Source organism: Caloenas nicobarica, chromosome 1 (genome assembly GCF_036013445.1).
Source record: "Caloenas nicobarica isolate bCalNic1 chromosome 1, bCalNic1.hap1, whole genome shotgun sequence".
In the NCBI taxonomy this organism is placed as follows: domain Eukaryota; kingdom Metazoa; phylum Chordata; class Aves; order Columbiformes; family Columbidae; genus Caloenas; species Caloenas nicobarica.
The window spans coordinates 54,359,336-54,377,239 of record NC_088245.1 but is presented as its reverse complement, the minus strand read 5'-3'; the positions used below and the strand labels follow the sequence as shown (position 1 = coordinate 54,377,239).

At 40.1% G+C, this 17,904-nt stretch overlaps 1 protein-coding gene across 1 annotated transcript in view; it reads right to left on the bottom strand.

Annotated features, from left to right (window-relative positions):
- Nucleotides 1-17,904, bottom strand: part of PAWR (pro-apoptotic WT1 regulator) — a 78,635-nt gene that overhangs the window by 11,856 nt on the left and 48,875 nt on the right. Inside the window, exon 3 of the mRNA XM_065654716.1 lies at nt 3,835-3,869. Coding sequence (XP_065510788.1) covers nt 3,835-3,869 — 35 coding nt within the window. The remainder of the gene's footprint in view (nt 1-3,834; nt 3,870-17,904) is intronic.

Here is a 17,904-nt window from a genome sequence, read left to right as displayed (position 1 = left end):
CAAGACGAGGCTATCACATTACGAAAAGCTTAGAGAAAAATGAAAGATGAGGAAGTTGATAAGGGCTGTTATAGCTGAAGGACACCTACACCTTTTAAACACATGAAACTCACGGTCAGGACAGATGACTGATCACAGCTCCCAAATACTCTCATGAACACGTCCTGTGGCCTTCATGTCAGCACGACCTTGAAGATTCTGGTCATGCTTTTAATAGATCTCACAGTACCACTCCGGATCACAACAGAACCACCACTTTCTTTTGAAAACATTTCATGCAGTCGACCATGAAACTACAAAGAAACTCCTCCACAAACTTTTGGGGTGTAAGCGTGGAAATTTTTGAAGTAAATTCAGAGGACAGAATGCAATTCTCAATGAAGATCCTCATCCCAAACTTGTATTTAATTACTGGACAAGGATATAGGCTCAGTTTGTCCAAGTCAGCCAGAACAGAAGTAGAATAACACAACAGCAGCCAGCAGAGTTCATTTGTAAACATGTCTTCCAGTCAATGGACACTCAGTGAAATGGGTTTCTCAGCAATACCACATAAATGCCTAACCATGGACTGCTGCATCCATATAAGGCAAAGTAGCCAGTGTGTTTGATTAAGTAGGAGGTAAAATCTGTGCAATTCCTTGAGCCCTGGCATATATTGAGAGAACGGTGATTCCATGAGAACACACAGCACAGATCCTCCTTCTCAGCTCTTAAGTGTCTCTTATATTGTCAGGTCCAGGAGGCTGGATATCTCAATGTAGACATGAAAACAGAGACATGGGAAGGGAAAGGGAAGGTACTCGAAGGCAGGGATGGCATCAAGGATGCCAAGGATGGCATTACAAGTCAGAAGAGAAGATGAAGACAAAACAGGAAAAAAAACCCCAAGAAATCAAAAAAGAATAGCAAAGAGAAGACTAGGACCTCAGTGGTTAAATATAAGGATGTAAGAGAAAGGGGGAGAGAGAGGAAAGGGCAATTAACTGGGCTAGGAAATGAAAACCAGTGAAGTGAAGAAAAATGCTGAGATGAAGAGATGTCGCTTCTGATGAGGAACAACTGGGGAAGTGGGAGAAGGCAAAAGAGAAGCAGTAGGAGCAGTAAAGATGGAGGAAAATGTCCTGAAAATTTCTGGCAAATAATGCATTCTTTCTGTGGGGGAGGGAGTCTATATCAGAGCCCAAGACTGTAGAAAAAACATCTTTTCAACTTTTACTGTCATTTGTCTATAAAGTCTACTGACACTCTCTTCCCCACCCACAAAGTACTGACCACCTGTTGTCAGAGAAACACAAGTAACAGTTTCAAATGGGATCTCAAAGTGGTTGCTCCTATGGGAGAACACGCTTTGCTCTCAGTTTGCTTTGAAAACCTAAGGGAGCACACCCAAAACTCTTACAAGCACATTAAAGTGAACTTATCTGAGCCTTCAAGCAGCTTATGGTCTCAATGCGGCGTTTTGGCATTCACATTCCAGCTCTAGGTGTAATCACAGAACAGCATTTTCGGTTTCCAAAGGACTGCTACTGTGTTTGGGACTTCAGTGAGATCTGAGTGATCTGAACTAGAATTACTGTAGCGGAGGCTGTTTTCTGTAATACCTTCCCTTACTGCAGATGTTGGAAGAGGTCAACAAGCCAAACCTTGTCCCAACAGAAGAGGACTCTGGTCCTGACTCCTTTGGCGCACACACCAGAAAGCGAAGCCACTGGGAGACATCCTTTGTGCAAGCACTCTTACCTGAAGAATCACTTCAGGGGAGGTAGAAATTTTGAAATATAGAGGAAAAAAATCAATAGATACTGTTAATTCTAATCACAGTTGACACTGTATAGCTCATGGAGGTACGGTTAGAATAAAACCCACTTAGTATTTGTGAGCGCTGGGCACTGTGCTGACTTCACAGGAAAATAATCCTTTGTTTTCAACATGAGCTTTGAAGACTATACAATGAGTAGGATGGATGACAACATACATAACAAAATATTGAATGGCAGCTCACAGCAAGTCAGATTCCTTCTTAATGTGATGTCAGTCCTGAGGGGGAAAGCTGACAAACAAAAGAATGAACATCCCACATATATAATAACTAAAGCTGACTGAACAAAGACTGCACAAACAAGTCTTATTTTAGCATTTTCTAGCTTTGGAGTTTCCTATTTTTGCAATATTAACCAGAATAATTAGTCAATTTTCAAATAAGCTAAGAATGTGATTGTCCAAACTACTATTTATTACCGCCTCGGTAAGTGCAGGCGAGTGAGTATATACAACATGTGAACAGAGTAAAGATAAGGTTTATGAAAAGCCACAAAGCACTATGACACACACGACTAAGTATTTGGCAAATAAAAACTGCAATAAAACTCTGCACAGCGACTGAAGAAGGGGAGACTGAACTAAAATGTGTTTGATTAATACGAAAGTAACCATGAAACTATATAGTTGTTAAGGTTGTGACAGTCCACCCATTCTGCAATGACTAAGTGATTAAAAAAACCCCAAACCTACAGCAATAAAAAGCAACACTCGACTAGGTTTATGAGAACCCGGGAATACAAATATAAACCATGGCACCACGCTAAGAAATCTAAGGCATGACAGGATAGGATATTACTTTTTTACAATGAGGGTGGTGAGGCACTGAAACAGCCTTCCTAGAGAAGTTGTGGATGCCCCATCCCTGGAAGTGTTCAAGGCCAGGTTGGACGGGGCTTTCAGCAACCTGGACTAGTGAAAAATGTTCCTGCCCATGGCAGGGGGGTTGGACTAGCCCAGGTGTGTCAAGCTCATTTTCACCGGCGGCCACATCAGCCTCGCGGTTGCCTTCAAAGGGCTGAATGTACTTTTAGGACTATAGTAATGTGAGAATAGTTACATTTATACAGTCCTAAAGTTACATTCGGCCCTTTGAAGGCAACCACAAGGCTGATGTGGCCCCAGTGAAAATGAGTTTGACACACCTGGACTAGCTGATCTTTGAAGGCCCCTTCCAACCCAAACCATTCTATGATTCTATAGGTGAACAAGTCTGAGGGGTGGAAAAGACACTAGTGGAGACTAAATAATTGTAGGTACTCTTTGCACTGACTTCTGCAGCCAGGATATACATACACAGATGAATTAACCACCTACACGTTTTATCTGAGTAAAGGATATCTAAGAGAATACATTAATGTGTCAAATAAAAATAGGTTTACACAAATGCCTTGCTTCAGTTAATGTATTTTAGACCTCAGGTTACCATTACATTTTCCTAATCACTGTGATAGCTGTGTCCATATTAATTCCACCTGGGCAAAGATTTCACATACTGGTCAGGTGCATAAAGACCTTCTGAAATATTTTTCTGATTGAAGAACTTGAGTCATGACTAGGGTAACACTTGACTCAAAGACAAATAACAAACAAGACCTGCTACATGTGGGCAGCATCCCCTATAACTGAGACAGTAGTATGACAAAACTATAGAAATTTCTTTCAATATTACTGTGGAGAGCAACAAAATTATCTTCCTGTATTAAAGGCCAGAAGAAAGTGGTTCACAAATCAATGGTGAGACTACTAGCTCCTAGGTAACATGTAGTCAAGTTAAACATTTGCTTAGGAAACTCTTCTGCACTAGTAAGACCCAGCAAAATACTGGCTGACTTTATTCTAAATTGTAACATAACAAAAGGGTTTGGATAAGTTTGCTGCATCTCTCAGGTCTTTACCCCAAAATCTACAGTATCAATATGATGGCCTCTACTAAAAACACTCATTTAATCAGCTTTATTTCTGGCAGAACTATAGCTGTAAAGGAATGTGTTGTGTACAAAGATCTCATACCTTTTATACCTGCTTGAAACCATCCTGGAGGAGTCCTAAAAGAAAGAGAAAGGAAAAACTAATTAACATTTTTATTGTATTTGTACTTCCAAAATATTGTATCACTCCATGGAAAATGAAGCCTGCAGTTAAGAGCAGGAGGCCCATGCCTCAAAAAACTGCTGTACAACTCAGTTTTGCACTATTTTGCTGCCAGGAATAGACAGAATAGCAGGATTATTGTCACCGTGTTACTGGTTCTGAACACCAGCTCAGAACCCTTAAGCGACAGCTTCCGGTTACATCTTAAAACTGGATGCACGTACTGGGCACCCAGCATCCAGAACACGCACCTTACCAAAACAGCATACACCCTGTTGCCAAGACACCTTCACAGCCACTGCTAACAGGGAACATGCTTGTGCACTCTGATAGCTGCTCATCTGCTTGCCCAAGAGCAGCAGAGCAAAACTGTTCTGATTCTCCGGCGCCACCACTGCCCTGGACAGAACGAAAACTGAGGCCAGCAAATAGTCAGGGTTGAGACCCAAGTCAATTTATTATGCATCAGCTGGGTCACGGTAACTACAGCGATGCTCTTCGCCATGCCAACCCTGATGTTGCAACCTGGCTCACCTCGGTTCCTCTCGGGCTAACTGAAGTGGTCTTGTCCTGGTTTGTGCTGTCAATTGGGCAGGCTAGAAGTCCGTACGGGGACGTTTCACACACTCAAATGTCAGAGAGTGACTTGTCAAGCTAGGGTAAGTCAATCTTTAGATCATTGCTTTCTAAGCACCCGCAGAGGCATTCTGACAACAAACTTAAAGAATCCTCTGCATCTGCTTTGATTGCTATTTGAAGATGATTTTAACAACTGAAATAGTGAAAAAGAGAACACATTTTAAGTAAGAGTACAGATTTTAAATACAAGTTCAGCACTGCAAGAGCTGTGCATCTGGTCCTTCAAAGATACATACAAGAATTACAGACTGTAAGTCTCGCCATATTTTTTTCTACTTTAAAGTAAAGAATTTCCCTACTTTTCAGATTTTCACAATGCAGTAAGATATTTTCACTAAGATGACATTTTGTTTGGGTTTTTTTTGTTTGCTTGATTTAAAATTCAAAAAAAAACACATTACATTTTTATTCTAGCTCTGTAAAGATGGAAATGGAAACAAAAAGAAGTGTGGGGAAAAGGGCTCATTTATTGTTACATAATCCATGAAAAAAGCATCAATGCATTACGTACAAATGAGAAAACCTGAAAGAATATATATCCATCAATAATGTTATGCTTGCAGCTTCCCAATATCAGCCTGATCACACAGAACAATTAAGACATGTTTCAACTGGTAAATGATGGCTAAGATTAGACAGAGTAAGTCCACAAACATTTTTCAGGATGTGGTAAGAAAAACACAAACCAATTATTTTATTAGTCATAGTCAAAACTCTCCCCAGCATCAGCAAGTATTAGGTAAAAGTTAATGAACTGAACAATTGCCTTTACTGGAAGAAAAAAAAAAAAAGGGCAAAAACAACAACACAAAACCACACACCAGGAAAGCATGAAATTCTGTCTATTTGTCACACTAACTGCAGACAAAGGAATAAGTTCTCAAAAGAAGATACAAGAGAAATTCCATCCACTCTGAAAACTCTACAAAATATTGCACCACCTTCCCTGATCAGTGCATTTCTGTCTTTGTAAGTAAATAAATTAGCTAAAAAAATAGGATAAAAAGAATATTAATCTATTACAGAAAATAAAGCTGACAAAATATTTGTATTACAGAAACAAAACTTGATCTTAAAGTGCATTTTATTTTATGAAGCATTTTCAAACTCTGCAATATGTGCTACCCTTTCCCTAATATAAGCAGAGGAACAATATTCAACAAAGTTAAGTCATGGGAATTATTTAAAGAAACCCACACAGTGATGTAAAATTACTGTTTTAACACTGATAACTATTTTATCATTGATGACAGCATCGGAAAAGTAGCAACTCAGAGCTATGAAACAGCAACCTAATTTCACCTCTAAAAGGGCAAGGAAACAGAATTTTAAATGGTACCAATGCTATTTTTAAAGTTTAGTAAGGGTACATTACCTTTAAAAGGTCATGGCAGTAGGGGGTGTTTCTGAAGACTAGGAGCAAGTACAGGTCACTCCAGTCTTCAGGTAGAATCCCGGGAACTACAGGCCAGAACTTACCTCAGTCCCAAATCCTGAAGGACAAGGTGGTGATACCACCATGGATATATGAAGGGGAAATCCTGCCTGACTGACCTGACAGCCTTCTACGAGGAGATGACTGGCTCAGTGGATGAAGGGAGAGCAGATGATGTTCATCTCAATTTTAGCAAGGCTTTCAACAGCTTCCCACATAACATATGGACAGGTGAACCGCTGAAATATGGACCAGGTAAGTAAACTGTGACTGGACTACCGGGCCCAAAGGGTTACAAACAGCAGCACGAAGTCCAGTTGGACGCCAGTCACTTCACAATGGTTGATACAGGGGGCAGCACTGCTTAACATCTTCACTAATGACCCGAATGATGGGACAAAGTGCACCCCCAGCAAGCTTGCAGACTGCACAGAACTTAGATGAGCAGTTAATAATACATCATCAGACGGCTGGGCTGCCATGCTGAGGGACATTGACAGGCTGGAAGATTTGCTAACAGAGACGTCATGAAGTTCAAAAAAAGGGAAATGCAAAGTCTAGCATCTGGGGAGGAACAACCCCAAGCAAGTACATGTTGTGGACTGGTTGGAAAGCTGCTGTGCAGAAAAGGACCTGGGGGTCCTGGTGGACACCAAGTTGAACATGAGTTATCAGTGTGCCCTTGCAGCAAAGAAAGTCAATGGCATCCTCAGGATGCACTGTCAGGAGGCCAAGGGAGGTGATCCTTCCTCTCTGCTCAGCCCTGGTGAGACCACAACTGGAGTGCTGGGTCCGGTTCTGGGCTTCTCAGTATGAGAAAGACATACTGGAGAGACTCCAGCAATGGGCCACATAGATGATTAAAGGTTTGGAGCATCTGACACATGAGAGGAAGCTGAGAGTGCTGGAAAATCTGGAGTTCAGCCTGGAGAAGAGAATGCTCAGGAGGTATCTTGCCAATGTGTATAAACACGTGATGGGGTAAAGAAGATTGAGTCATACTCCATTGCGTCCAGAGAACGGATGAGAGGGAATGGACAGAAACTGAAATATAGGAAATTTAACTTAAACATAATACTTTATTGCTGTGAGATGAAACACTGCGACAGGTTGCCTAGAGAATTTATGGAATTTTTATCCATGGAGATAATAAAAACCCAACTGGCCACAGTCCTGAGCAATTTGTTGGAGCTGACCCTGCTTTGTCTGCAAGGATTGGACTAGAGACTTCCCAAGATCCCTTCCAGCTTTAATGATTCTGTGCTTCTGCTCCGCTTGTCCGAGGTTTCCATCTGCACTCTTCTCCCTGCTTCATGAATTTAAGTGAACACATACCCAGCACCTGGCAGCTTCAGAGGATTTCATTCTGCCCTATAATATTGTTATCTAGGGACTTGCCTGTCTGAACTTATACATACAGAAGACCGTAACAGCCTGATTTTTAGCTTTAAGACAGTCAGCAATAACTGAAGGACAAGGGAACTGCTTGAGAGAGTCCAGCGCAGAGCCACGAAGATGGTTAAGGGAGTGGAGCATCTCCCTTATGAGGAAAGGCTGAGGGAGCTGGGTCTCTTTAGCTTGGAGAAGAGGAGACTGAGGGGCAACCTCATTAATGTTTATAAATAATGTAAAGGGTGATTGTCACAAGGATGGAGCCAGGTTCTTCTCGGTGACAATCAATGGGTATAAACTGGAACATAGGAGGTTTTACTTAAATTTGAGAAGAAACTTCTTCTCAGTGAGGGTGCCAGAGCACTGGAACAGGCTGCCCAGGGGGGTTGTGGAGTCTCCTTCTCTGGAGACATTCAAAACCCGCCTGGACGCCTTCCTGTGTAACCTCATCTGGGTGTTCCTGCTCTGGCACTAGATGATCTTTCAAGGTCTCTTTCAATCCCTGACATTCTGTGATTCTGTGATTCTGTGACAAGTTGATTTGACTCTGAGGTATGTGAATAGATTCAAGTAGTTTAATACGTTAAGATACATGTTCATTGTATATCAAAACCAAAACGTCGTATCAGTAACATCAGTCACAGCTCTTGGTGGTGATGGTCTCAGAAACATCCTGGTTGTCCCATTAGCCATGGACAACTGGTTCAACTCTCTTTTTAAGCTTGGATGGAGAAAGACAGACACATAGGTGACTGTGTCAAAATTTTACCTAACTGTAGATACAACTCTTGCCAATAACACAGGAACTCTGAGCGCTAAGCTTCCTCAATTCTTATTTTTTAAACAGCTTCTTTTTCAGGAAAATGCTGAGGCCTTGAGGTTATGGCCAGGCTTACAGCGAAAGGCAGAATTCACAAAAAAGAGAGAATCTGCATGTGACATTGCAGTCTAGTGAAACACACATACCCTTGTACCTAAGAAATCTCTGGATCTTGGATGCTTGTTTTCTACTCTAGACATCAAAGGATGCAACTTATGCGCCCTACACCCTCAAATTTGCCAAAACCTTTCTCATATAAGCGAACGCAAATACAAGCTGTAAAGCTATTTGCATACATATTTACCTCAACAAGAGATTTCTAAAATTTTGGCAGTACTATTCAGAAAAAACAGTTCTTCAGAAAAAGAAAGCTGGGAAAGCAAACAAATGCTCAGGGACAAAGTACATGGCAAATACTCTCATTTGCTACAAATGACAGCTGTTAAAACTAAAAAACCCAATTAACTAGCCCTTTTGTAACTGCTGTTACAGCAAATGTTAGTGGGTTTTATTTTTGTAGTTTATCTACGAACAAAAAGTTACAAATACACATCTGAGGCATAAAAACCATTTCCTCTGATACCCAAATTAATACTGCAGATTTGGTAAATTGTGACTTTTATTATTCTAGAATGTCTAATGTAAATGCAAACCAATCATTCTTTGGAGTGATGATACAAGCACCAGGGAAATACATTATTTATCTCTGTTTTCATGTTATGAAATTTAATTTTTGTAATTTATCCAAAAGTCACCAGGAACAGGAACCTATGTACTCATACTATAAACTGTATTATCTGTCTGTTAAACAAAAATGAATCTAAGATTTCGAACTATTCAAAGGCTCTTAAAATGAGGCAAACATCTCTTATAATTTAAGGTCTTGTCTCCTCCACTACTTTTGGAGAAGAGATTGACAGAAAAACAAAGGCAAGGAAAAAGGACTGAGATCCCTGTTCTGCAAAGAATTAACCTAAAAGCAGATGATTAGACATGTATACAAACTTACAAATCTTGCTTAAATTCTTTAATATTTTTAAACTTCGAGTTTTAACCCACATTTAAAATACCTAGTCAGTAAAATAAAACGAATGATTCGTCAAAATAATTGTTTACGAGCAAGGAAGAGATCAGTTTATTTGAACGTCTCCCTTTAAAAAATGAATTATCTTTACTGTCTGTGGAAATCCTGAACAGAAAAGCAATCAGTAAAGAAGTGAACCACAACAATTATGCTAATGGTTTCCTTCATACTGGTGAAAAAATATTGCTGCCAAAGTCATCTAACATCAGTTCTTCGTCCAGGGCTGAAATCAGACACTCGTTTCAATACAGTATTCAAAACACAGCTTTAACATTACTTTTATTTCTTGCATGTGATCTCTGGCAGCTTTCATTACCTTGTAACAGGATATACTACTGCCAATAAACTATATAATCAAGTAATCTTGGTTTTGCTCCATCTCAAGTGGGAGTTCAAGAACACTGCAGACTGACATATGTCAGCACTGCTCCAGAAAACTGGTCACGCTCCCTTTTCGTCATGTCTACAAAAGTGTTTCTGCAGCCATGTATTAATGCACAACAGGGTGTGATCTGAGTGAAAATAATCGAGGAAAAAGCAAAGATTTGTCTCATTCCACACAAGCTCTTTCATCTGGTGCACCACCAGCCTAACACACACACACCTGCTGCACAAGAGAATGTGCAAGGGGGAAAAAAGGCAGCTGAGACCATTGCTATTAATGAAACCATTTACTGCCAATTAAATTTCTGTCAAACTAGGATGTAAGCAACTTTGCTAACTCCCCTCTCTGCTCCTGCTCATGTAGCCAATACAAAGATTAGGCAAACAAGCTGGTCATCAGGCTTTAAATAAATAGATTTGCTTGTGTTTACAAGGGTCTGACAAAGATTTCCAGATGTTAAACCGACCTTACCATTACAAATCTGATAGTTAAAATGCACTAACAAACATTGTTTGAAAACATGTACAAACTCTGGAGACAGCTGGACTATAAAAATGCTTCACTGGAATCCCTTGAAAGACTACTTAAAAGTTTTGCAAACAATTAAAGCAAATTGCCTGGATCAAATCAGGCTGCTAGGGTATGCCAGTCTATATACTGGCATGCAGAATACACACAGTGTTTTAGAATTTGACTATACACTAGTGTAAATTATGACTACATAATGATATTCCTGCAACAGGCAAGGTTAAATTTTGACTGAAATCAGGCCATCAGAACAATTTATCTTTTCCAATGCAATCCAAATATGGGCTTCCTACAAAGTTTCCTGTATGTTCTTCAAGATGTGAGCAGATACAGCTCCACTGCACGGAGGAAGCAGCTCTATTGCTGGGGTTTCTTGCCTTGTTACATATCAAGGAACACGTAGATTCTTCAGCCAGCTAATGAAGTTAACTCCAATCTCCTTCATGAGTCACATCTTGATTAACTACATCTACTTTCTTCTTACATTCAGTACAACTTTACATTGCCATTTCCTTGGAAACAGCAGTTACTTATCTTCTGCAACACAAAGTTTCATTCAGATATTAAAGTGAGATAACATCTGTATGCCTGACAACTGCAAGATAATCTGATCCTAATATAAACCTGGAATAACTGCAGGTATGAAGAGTAGGAGAAAGAAAATGAGATACACTTCTTCTACTTCCCACCAAAATTCCCCAAAAAGAAAGCATCTTTCATGAGCAATAGAGTCATGCAGATACAATTTACCTTCCATTCCTGGCTCTAAACCCTCGAATATTTCTAAAGATGTTTCCCATGGAAATCAACGCAAATTCAACTTTGAATGGAAATGCTTTCAAAAAAATCTCCACTCATTACTTGCACAGAAAACATTCTTTCCTGAAGCACTCTAAGGTGCTTTTAGTAAGCTTAAAGCAGTAATGGTGTCACTCAGATACTTGCACCCCTTGTAGCTGGGCACTTTCTAGATCTCTACTTGGACAGAATACTTCACATACAAAACCATCCCAGGCTCCTTCCCCTCCCCTTATTCTCCTAGCTGCCAAGATTTTACATCTATTTCCGAGATTCATTACATTTTTTTTTCCTGAGATTACCTTAAACACTGTTTACTCACCCAATAAATCTCTTTTAAAAGCAGACATTCTAAAAATGAGCTTTGCTTTCTAAAACTGTTAAGAAAGCATGAAGTTACCACCACCTATTAATCAGTTACAAAATAAACTGAAACAGGAACCTGGTAAGATTAAACAAAAACAAAAGCTGACCTACTGTTCTAAATAGCCTGACTTTTTTTTATATTATGGTCTTCCTTTGATTTGTACTTTTTCAAGTTAGAACCAACACATTTTAAAAGCGCCTTGTTTAATTTACATCCAACTGATCTTTTTAAAACACACCATAATGAATAACACTTAACAGAATAAACCTTTGAGCAGGAAAGAGACATTCCTATATTCTGGAGATTAAAATTCAATTGCCAGAACTATTTTGATATTGTGGCACACAAACATTTAATTCCAGATCATCGATATAGAACAACCTCTTTGTGTGAAGTGGTTGATGTAGACAAGCAAGACCAAAAAAAAAAAAGTCACGGGGAAAAGGAAGATACAGTTTCTTTACCAATGCTAAACAGAGGATATTTAAGGTTAATATCTGAAATACTGGCTGATTGATTCATGTAGGCATTTATAGAAATGAAAAGGGAATGGCATTACAGTCTATAGAAGAATGATGCTTTCTTTAGGAAGGAAGCCGTAAGAGAAAATATCAGTTCAATAAGTAAATTAATCTGGTAGAGCATTGGCGGGGGGGAAAAGGGAAGGAAAGAGACAGACAGACCGACTGACCAACCAAATGGAAGATCCAAAGAGCACACACCTCTGCAGTCATAGAGTAACCTACAAATAAATTAGGACAGCACCACAAGTTACTAGTTCTCTAGACAGACTTTGAATTTCCCAGGCGCTTTCACTGCAGTCCATATAAAATCCACACATCTCAAACAGGTTCCAGGCGGTCTCGTCTACCCCTTGGCTATGCAACCCTTTGGGGAGAAAAGCTATTCAATTTCTTTATTCAAAAGGGAAATCTGAAAACACATCATTCTCTGTGATGTCTGTGTATTTCTGGACTGTGGATGAATAACGTCCTAGGTGAAAACACTGCAGCTCTCTTTACCTGACAGAGCAGAGCCTCAATGAAGAACTGCACACCCAATACACTTGCGCGCCAAGCCTGTTCATGTGCTGGTGTTGCTTTTCTAGAAATCGGGAACGATGAAAACAACCACGCAAATAACGCCTCTTCCCAAAATCTGCCAGATTCCAAGGGTACCTTCGAGCTCTGGCTCCTGCAGAGTGACCCAGACGTGCTTGTGGGGCAGCCCGCGGGGGCCCAGACCCCGCAGAGCCCGGCCCAGGCGAGCGGCAGCGTGTCCCCAGCACAGGCAGCGATACTCAACTCTGCCAGTAAGATGTTCGTTCTGTCCTGACCTACTCAAATACATGTGCAGCATGTTCCCCAAAATACTGTGCAGTACACACATTCTTTGCCTCTAATTGCTTCATAGGATAAAACTCAGCTATTCCAACTATTAATTGTCTGTCCAGTTATAAAGAAAAAACACAAATATATTAGTAAGCCAATTATTAAACTGTGGTACCTTAGGTCAGATTTATTGCATAACATGTTAATACAATTTAAAAACGTTAACATAAGGTTGTTTTTTTTTTTAATCTGCCCTTACATAATTCCATAGTTGCAAAGGCATGAATGTTTCATATGAAGAAAAACATTAGAACATGTAAGTTCATGGTGGTTCTTTCCCTAAAAAACCCAGTATGAGCTAAATATCTAATGCCTAACCTTTTGGGCTACTTCTCAGTCAATATGGTTTACAAACCTATTTGTATTTTTATACAAAGAGAGGATTTAAAAGTTTATTTGTTCTTATAGTTCACCTGTACCTCTTAATCAGCTTTAAAATAGATGTTAATAACACAGAATGGTTAAGGTTAGAGGGACGTTATATTACTATATTTCTATTACATATATTACACACTTACATATAAATATTTTTATATATCTTCTCCTGTTAGAGTGCAGCATATTATTTTCATGTTGATTGATAAACATAGTCATGTGACTTAAATAAAACTATAGGGTGTTTACAATGTCCTATAGGTTTCAAAATTACTACTTATAACTTGTAAAGCAAAATAAACCAAATTATTAATTACAGATGAAAAATCACTCAGAAAAAGGAGACACCAACATGACAGAAAATCAAAGAAATATGGTGAAAAATCTTACTTCTGCCTAGCGATCAGCCTGCGTAGTGAGCTAAACCCCAAAGGAGTGGGGGCTGGGGGGGAAAACCCCAACATATTGGAAAAACAAATTTCAGTCAAGGCAAAGTTAAGTGTCCTTAATTCCGTTTACTTACTTAAGTGAACCTTAACCTTGTTTTTTTTACAGCCTGATCTACTACCTTTAATTAATATGTAAGTAATAAGGACTTCAAACAAGAACTAACATAGACGTGCTAGAACGCCCGGGTGCAAGCAATACGTATTATTCCTGCAAAGCCAAAGGAGTTATGACTCATCTCCCTGTTTACACAGAGCCAGGAGGCCTTGGAGAAACAACTGCAAGACCAGGGAATCCAATCAGATGTCTAAGAGAAAGATTAAGTATCCTCAATTCCTACCTATGAAGCAATCTATCAACGACATTGCGTGAGAGGAAAAAATTAAAGAAATACCTGCAGGCAAAACAAGTAATTCACAGGGAAGCCAAGTGTAATCAAGAAGAAAAAAGCTCCCCAAAATAAGGAAACTGGAAATACTCACTAAAACATATGAGCAGTTGTTTTTCTTTCTTTATTCGGTAACTCTCCATTTCCATATCCAAGCAATATTTGACACCAAAGGGGCAGAGCAAGAGTTCAGGACAAGCAGGCAGGCACCCAGAACAAAAACTATGAAGCAGCTGATTAGATCAGGCTGACAGAGCCTGACTAGATCTCAGGTGACTCACTGACTGAGCAGAGCTGGAAAAATGACCAGAAAGACAGTGATTATATCCAACGTATGACCTTCATGGATCAGTGTTGAATAGTCATAAACTGAAAATGTAGGCTTCCTAAATTCCCTGAAAAGAAAGGGAACTTAGAAATATTTGCATAAAGCTCCGAAATTCAGTGTGTCAGTCATTAAAAAAAAAAAAAATAAGAAAAAAAGAAAAAGAATCAATACATTGCCTGAGGAATATCTCCAAGACATAAGCAAAAAGCATGGGATCTAAGACACACAACTTGATGCTGAAACAGGAGAACATTTTAAAAAAAGACAAAATTCAGATGCACATAAACCTTTATAGCTCAGAAAAATTCTAAAAGTAGTGTCAGTTCTTAAGGGTCTTTTCCAACCTAAATGATTCTATGATTCTAGGATCTCGAGCCACAGAAGAGCTAAGTCATGATATGAAACCCACAGCATAGATGATGACAGTGAAAACACAAACAGAACTTGCTGAAGTACTTTACAGCAATGGTAAATATGAAGTCCTGCACGGAGCTATGTGCATAGCCCCTTCACAACACACTACCCTGTGTCCAGACATACAAACAGCCAAAATACAATTTCCCAAAGTTATTTTTAATGCGATTTGTCTCAAATTTTACAGAGCATTTTAACTTTTTCAACTTCACCTCAGAGCATCAAGCTGCTTGTTGACATGTCCACACAGTGGTTTGTACACTATGTACTAGAAACACAACTAGAGATAAGACCAGCTTCTTCAGTGGAACCAGTTCAAAACAATGAACCATCCTGCCCATCTATCTCTACTAGGTGCTGGTTCCAAGAAAAGAGAAGAGGGGCCCTCGTCAGTGTGTTTACCAGCAGAATGGGCCTGACAGCTTCTACTAACAAAGGAGTAAACGGAGGCAGACAAACCAGAGACTACTCCGTGGCTCCAAAGCCAAGCGACAGAGTCGCCACATCCATACTCTGAAGCACTTGACAGTGGGTCTGCTCCATGAGGTGTCCCCGAGAAATAATAATCTGTAGGTTCCTCCCCATTCAAAAGCATCTGAAATAACACAAGGGCTGAACTACAGCCCTGAGCGGTGTTTTCACAGAGTGAAACTGAGGTCTGTGCTGCACACCCCAGCGTGTTGATTAAGGGCATGGAGCTGTTTCTGAGCTAGCAAAGGCTAGTAATGTCCTTGTAGCACTACACAGGCAGCCAAACCTGATGCTGTGACATGCAAGGACTGGTTCCTGGCACATTATTCCTCAAACAGTCCCCAGGTAGGAGAGCGCTAGGTAGCATGAACCAAAACCATGCCAGAAAACCTTGCTAATAATTAAGCCGTAGGCTCTATCAGCAGTGCAGCAGTTGAGCTCACACCCAGGTCTTGCTCTTTTTAGCAGTATAAACTTAGTCAGACTGTCTGCACCAAACAACTCTGAATTCCAGATGCCTCCTCCCTCCTGAGCCATCACATTAATTACACCACCTTACAAGGATGTAGAGAAGCAGGCTCCCCCCGCATCGTCACATCACTGTGGAACTGGAATACGCAGCTTCTAAAGGCACAAGCACATCTGAGTAACTACCAACACGATATTCTCTAATTTAGTATGAATAACACAAATGTATGATCCATGTTTTAAAAATGTTTGACAACTATCGTTACGTCTGTTTCTGCAGAGCTGTATAAATTTCTGCTCATCTTTCTGCAATAGTGAGCAAGTTGTCTCCCCCCTCCACCTTGCACAAGGACATTCATTCAGCGGGGACCCCTTGGCCCATGTAGGTTCTTGCCAAAAAGCATTCTCTCACTCTGTAGACACTCGGCAAGTACTTACAACTTCATTATCTAGTCTTCCAACTTGTTCCTAGCATGAAAACAGTATTAATTAAAAGTCTCTCTCCACAATAGAACAGCAGAAAAGTGCGGGAATCAGAAATATCAACATACCTTACAGAAGCTTTTGATATCAGTCAGGCTGTGTCATCTATCTGTACAAGCAGATACGGCAGGTAGTCCTTCCTTTTTCAATAGATTTGCATTTACCTGAGGATTCTTGTTCTCACGGAAACCTCAGCTAAAATGTATCATTATACTCTCCATGATCACTTTTTTTTTCCCCCCAAGAACTTTTAAGAGAAGACTAGGAGGAGATACCCAGTTAGACATTGTCATTTTTGACAGCTGAACAGAATTTCCATCTTGACTCTTTCACAGGTAAAACAATCTTCTCAAACCAGCATTCAAGTCAGCTGAGTTAAAAAGTGATGCCAGTTGAAAAGAGAAAGCATGTGGGAAAGAAAACGAATTCTTTCACATGAGGCCTCTGCTGACTGCTCAAAACATTAGCTGGGAATTTGAGAAATTGCTTCCTATTCCTTATGGCCGTATCAAGGCTCCAAACCAGCTAATGCCCCAGTTTATGTAATTCTGGAGCACAGCTACATGAACTGAGCAGGGACAGAAACAAACAGGGCAGCAACGAAACAAAAGCCTGCACATCCAGGCTGAGTACATTGCAGAAACATCTGTAGATTAAAAAAAAAAAAAAAAGAGAGAAGAAAAGTAAACAAAGCCCATAAAAAGTAAAATCCAAATGAAAGGATCACAACCAAACTTGAGAGAAACTACAAGGAAGAAATAAGTTAGTTACGCACTCTGCTTCCTACTTGGTCTGCACAAGATTTAGAAAAGACTTGAAGAAGCAGCTGTGGTGAAGCCCCAGCAGTTCATAGGGACAACCGTGAACCTAAAGCAGGAGTAAGAAACCTCCACATCACCTTGCCTTCACAGACACAGGCTTGATTTGCTCTTAGTTTTCATGCAGGTCCTGTGACACAGGCACACAAAACCTCAATTATGAGAGACTTCATGGGTACATTTAACTCTGTTTACAGGGGGTGAAATGCATTCCTGAAACAAAATTTTAAGATTAAACCACTAATCCACTAAATTAAACTTTACTGAACACAGACATTAAAAATATTCACTGTGTTGCACTTCTTTCTAAGAAAAGTAAAGTTTGCTTGCCAAAAGTAATCAAATTTATCCTGACAATGATCAGGTACTGAACACAACTGGTGCCTTCTACAAACAAGCTGGAAGATCTCTCTTTTTGATCAGTTATTATGAAGACAAATGTTGATAACCGTGTATTAGTACTTCCCTAGAAGAGCGGTGGTCAGATGACTCCAAGCAAGGATGCTCAACCTGCATCCTCAAGGCTACACATCGCTGGCCAAACACCTTCATCTGGCTCGTGGCCAGTTGAGAGCCACCTGCTTTGCCTTCAGCCTCACACGAGTCGCTGCCACCTCTCAGCTCCCTGACTTCTTAGGGACAAAGGGGACCCTGATTTCACTTGTAAGCACTTTCCGAAAGCAGCAGTATTAGACAGCGTGCATGCAATATGGTTGAATCGGATTTGCTGAGCATGTGCAGATCCTTTGAGAATGTAAAACCCGCTGATCACACACGAATCAGCAGCACTACACGTAGGCACATATACACTAAATTTGTTCACATGAGAGGAGGAGGATTTTGGCAGAGAAACCTATCCTGCAACAACGATCTCTGTTACACAGCCCATTCCGCTGAGAAATCCAGACTCCACTGTTTCAAAACTCAAGTTTCTATTAAAAAACACACACACAATTTA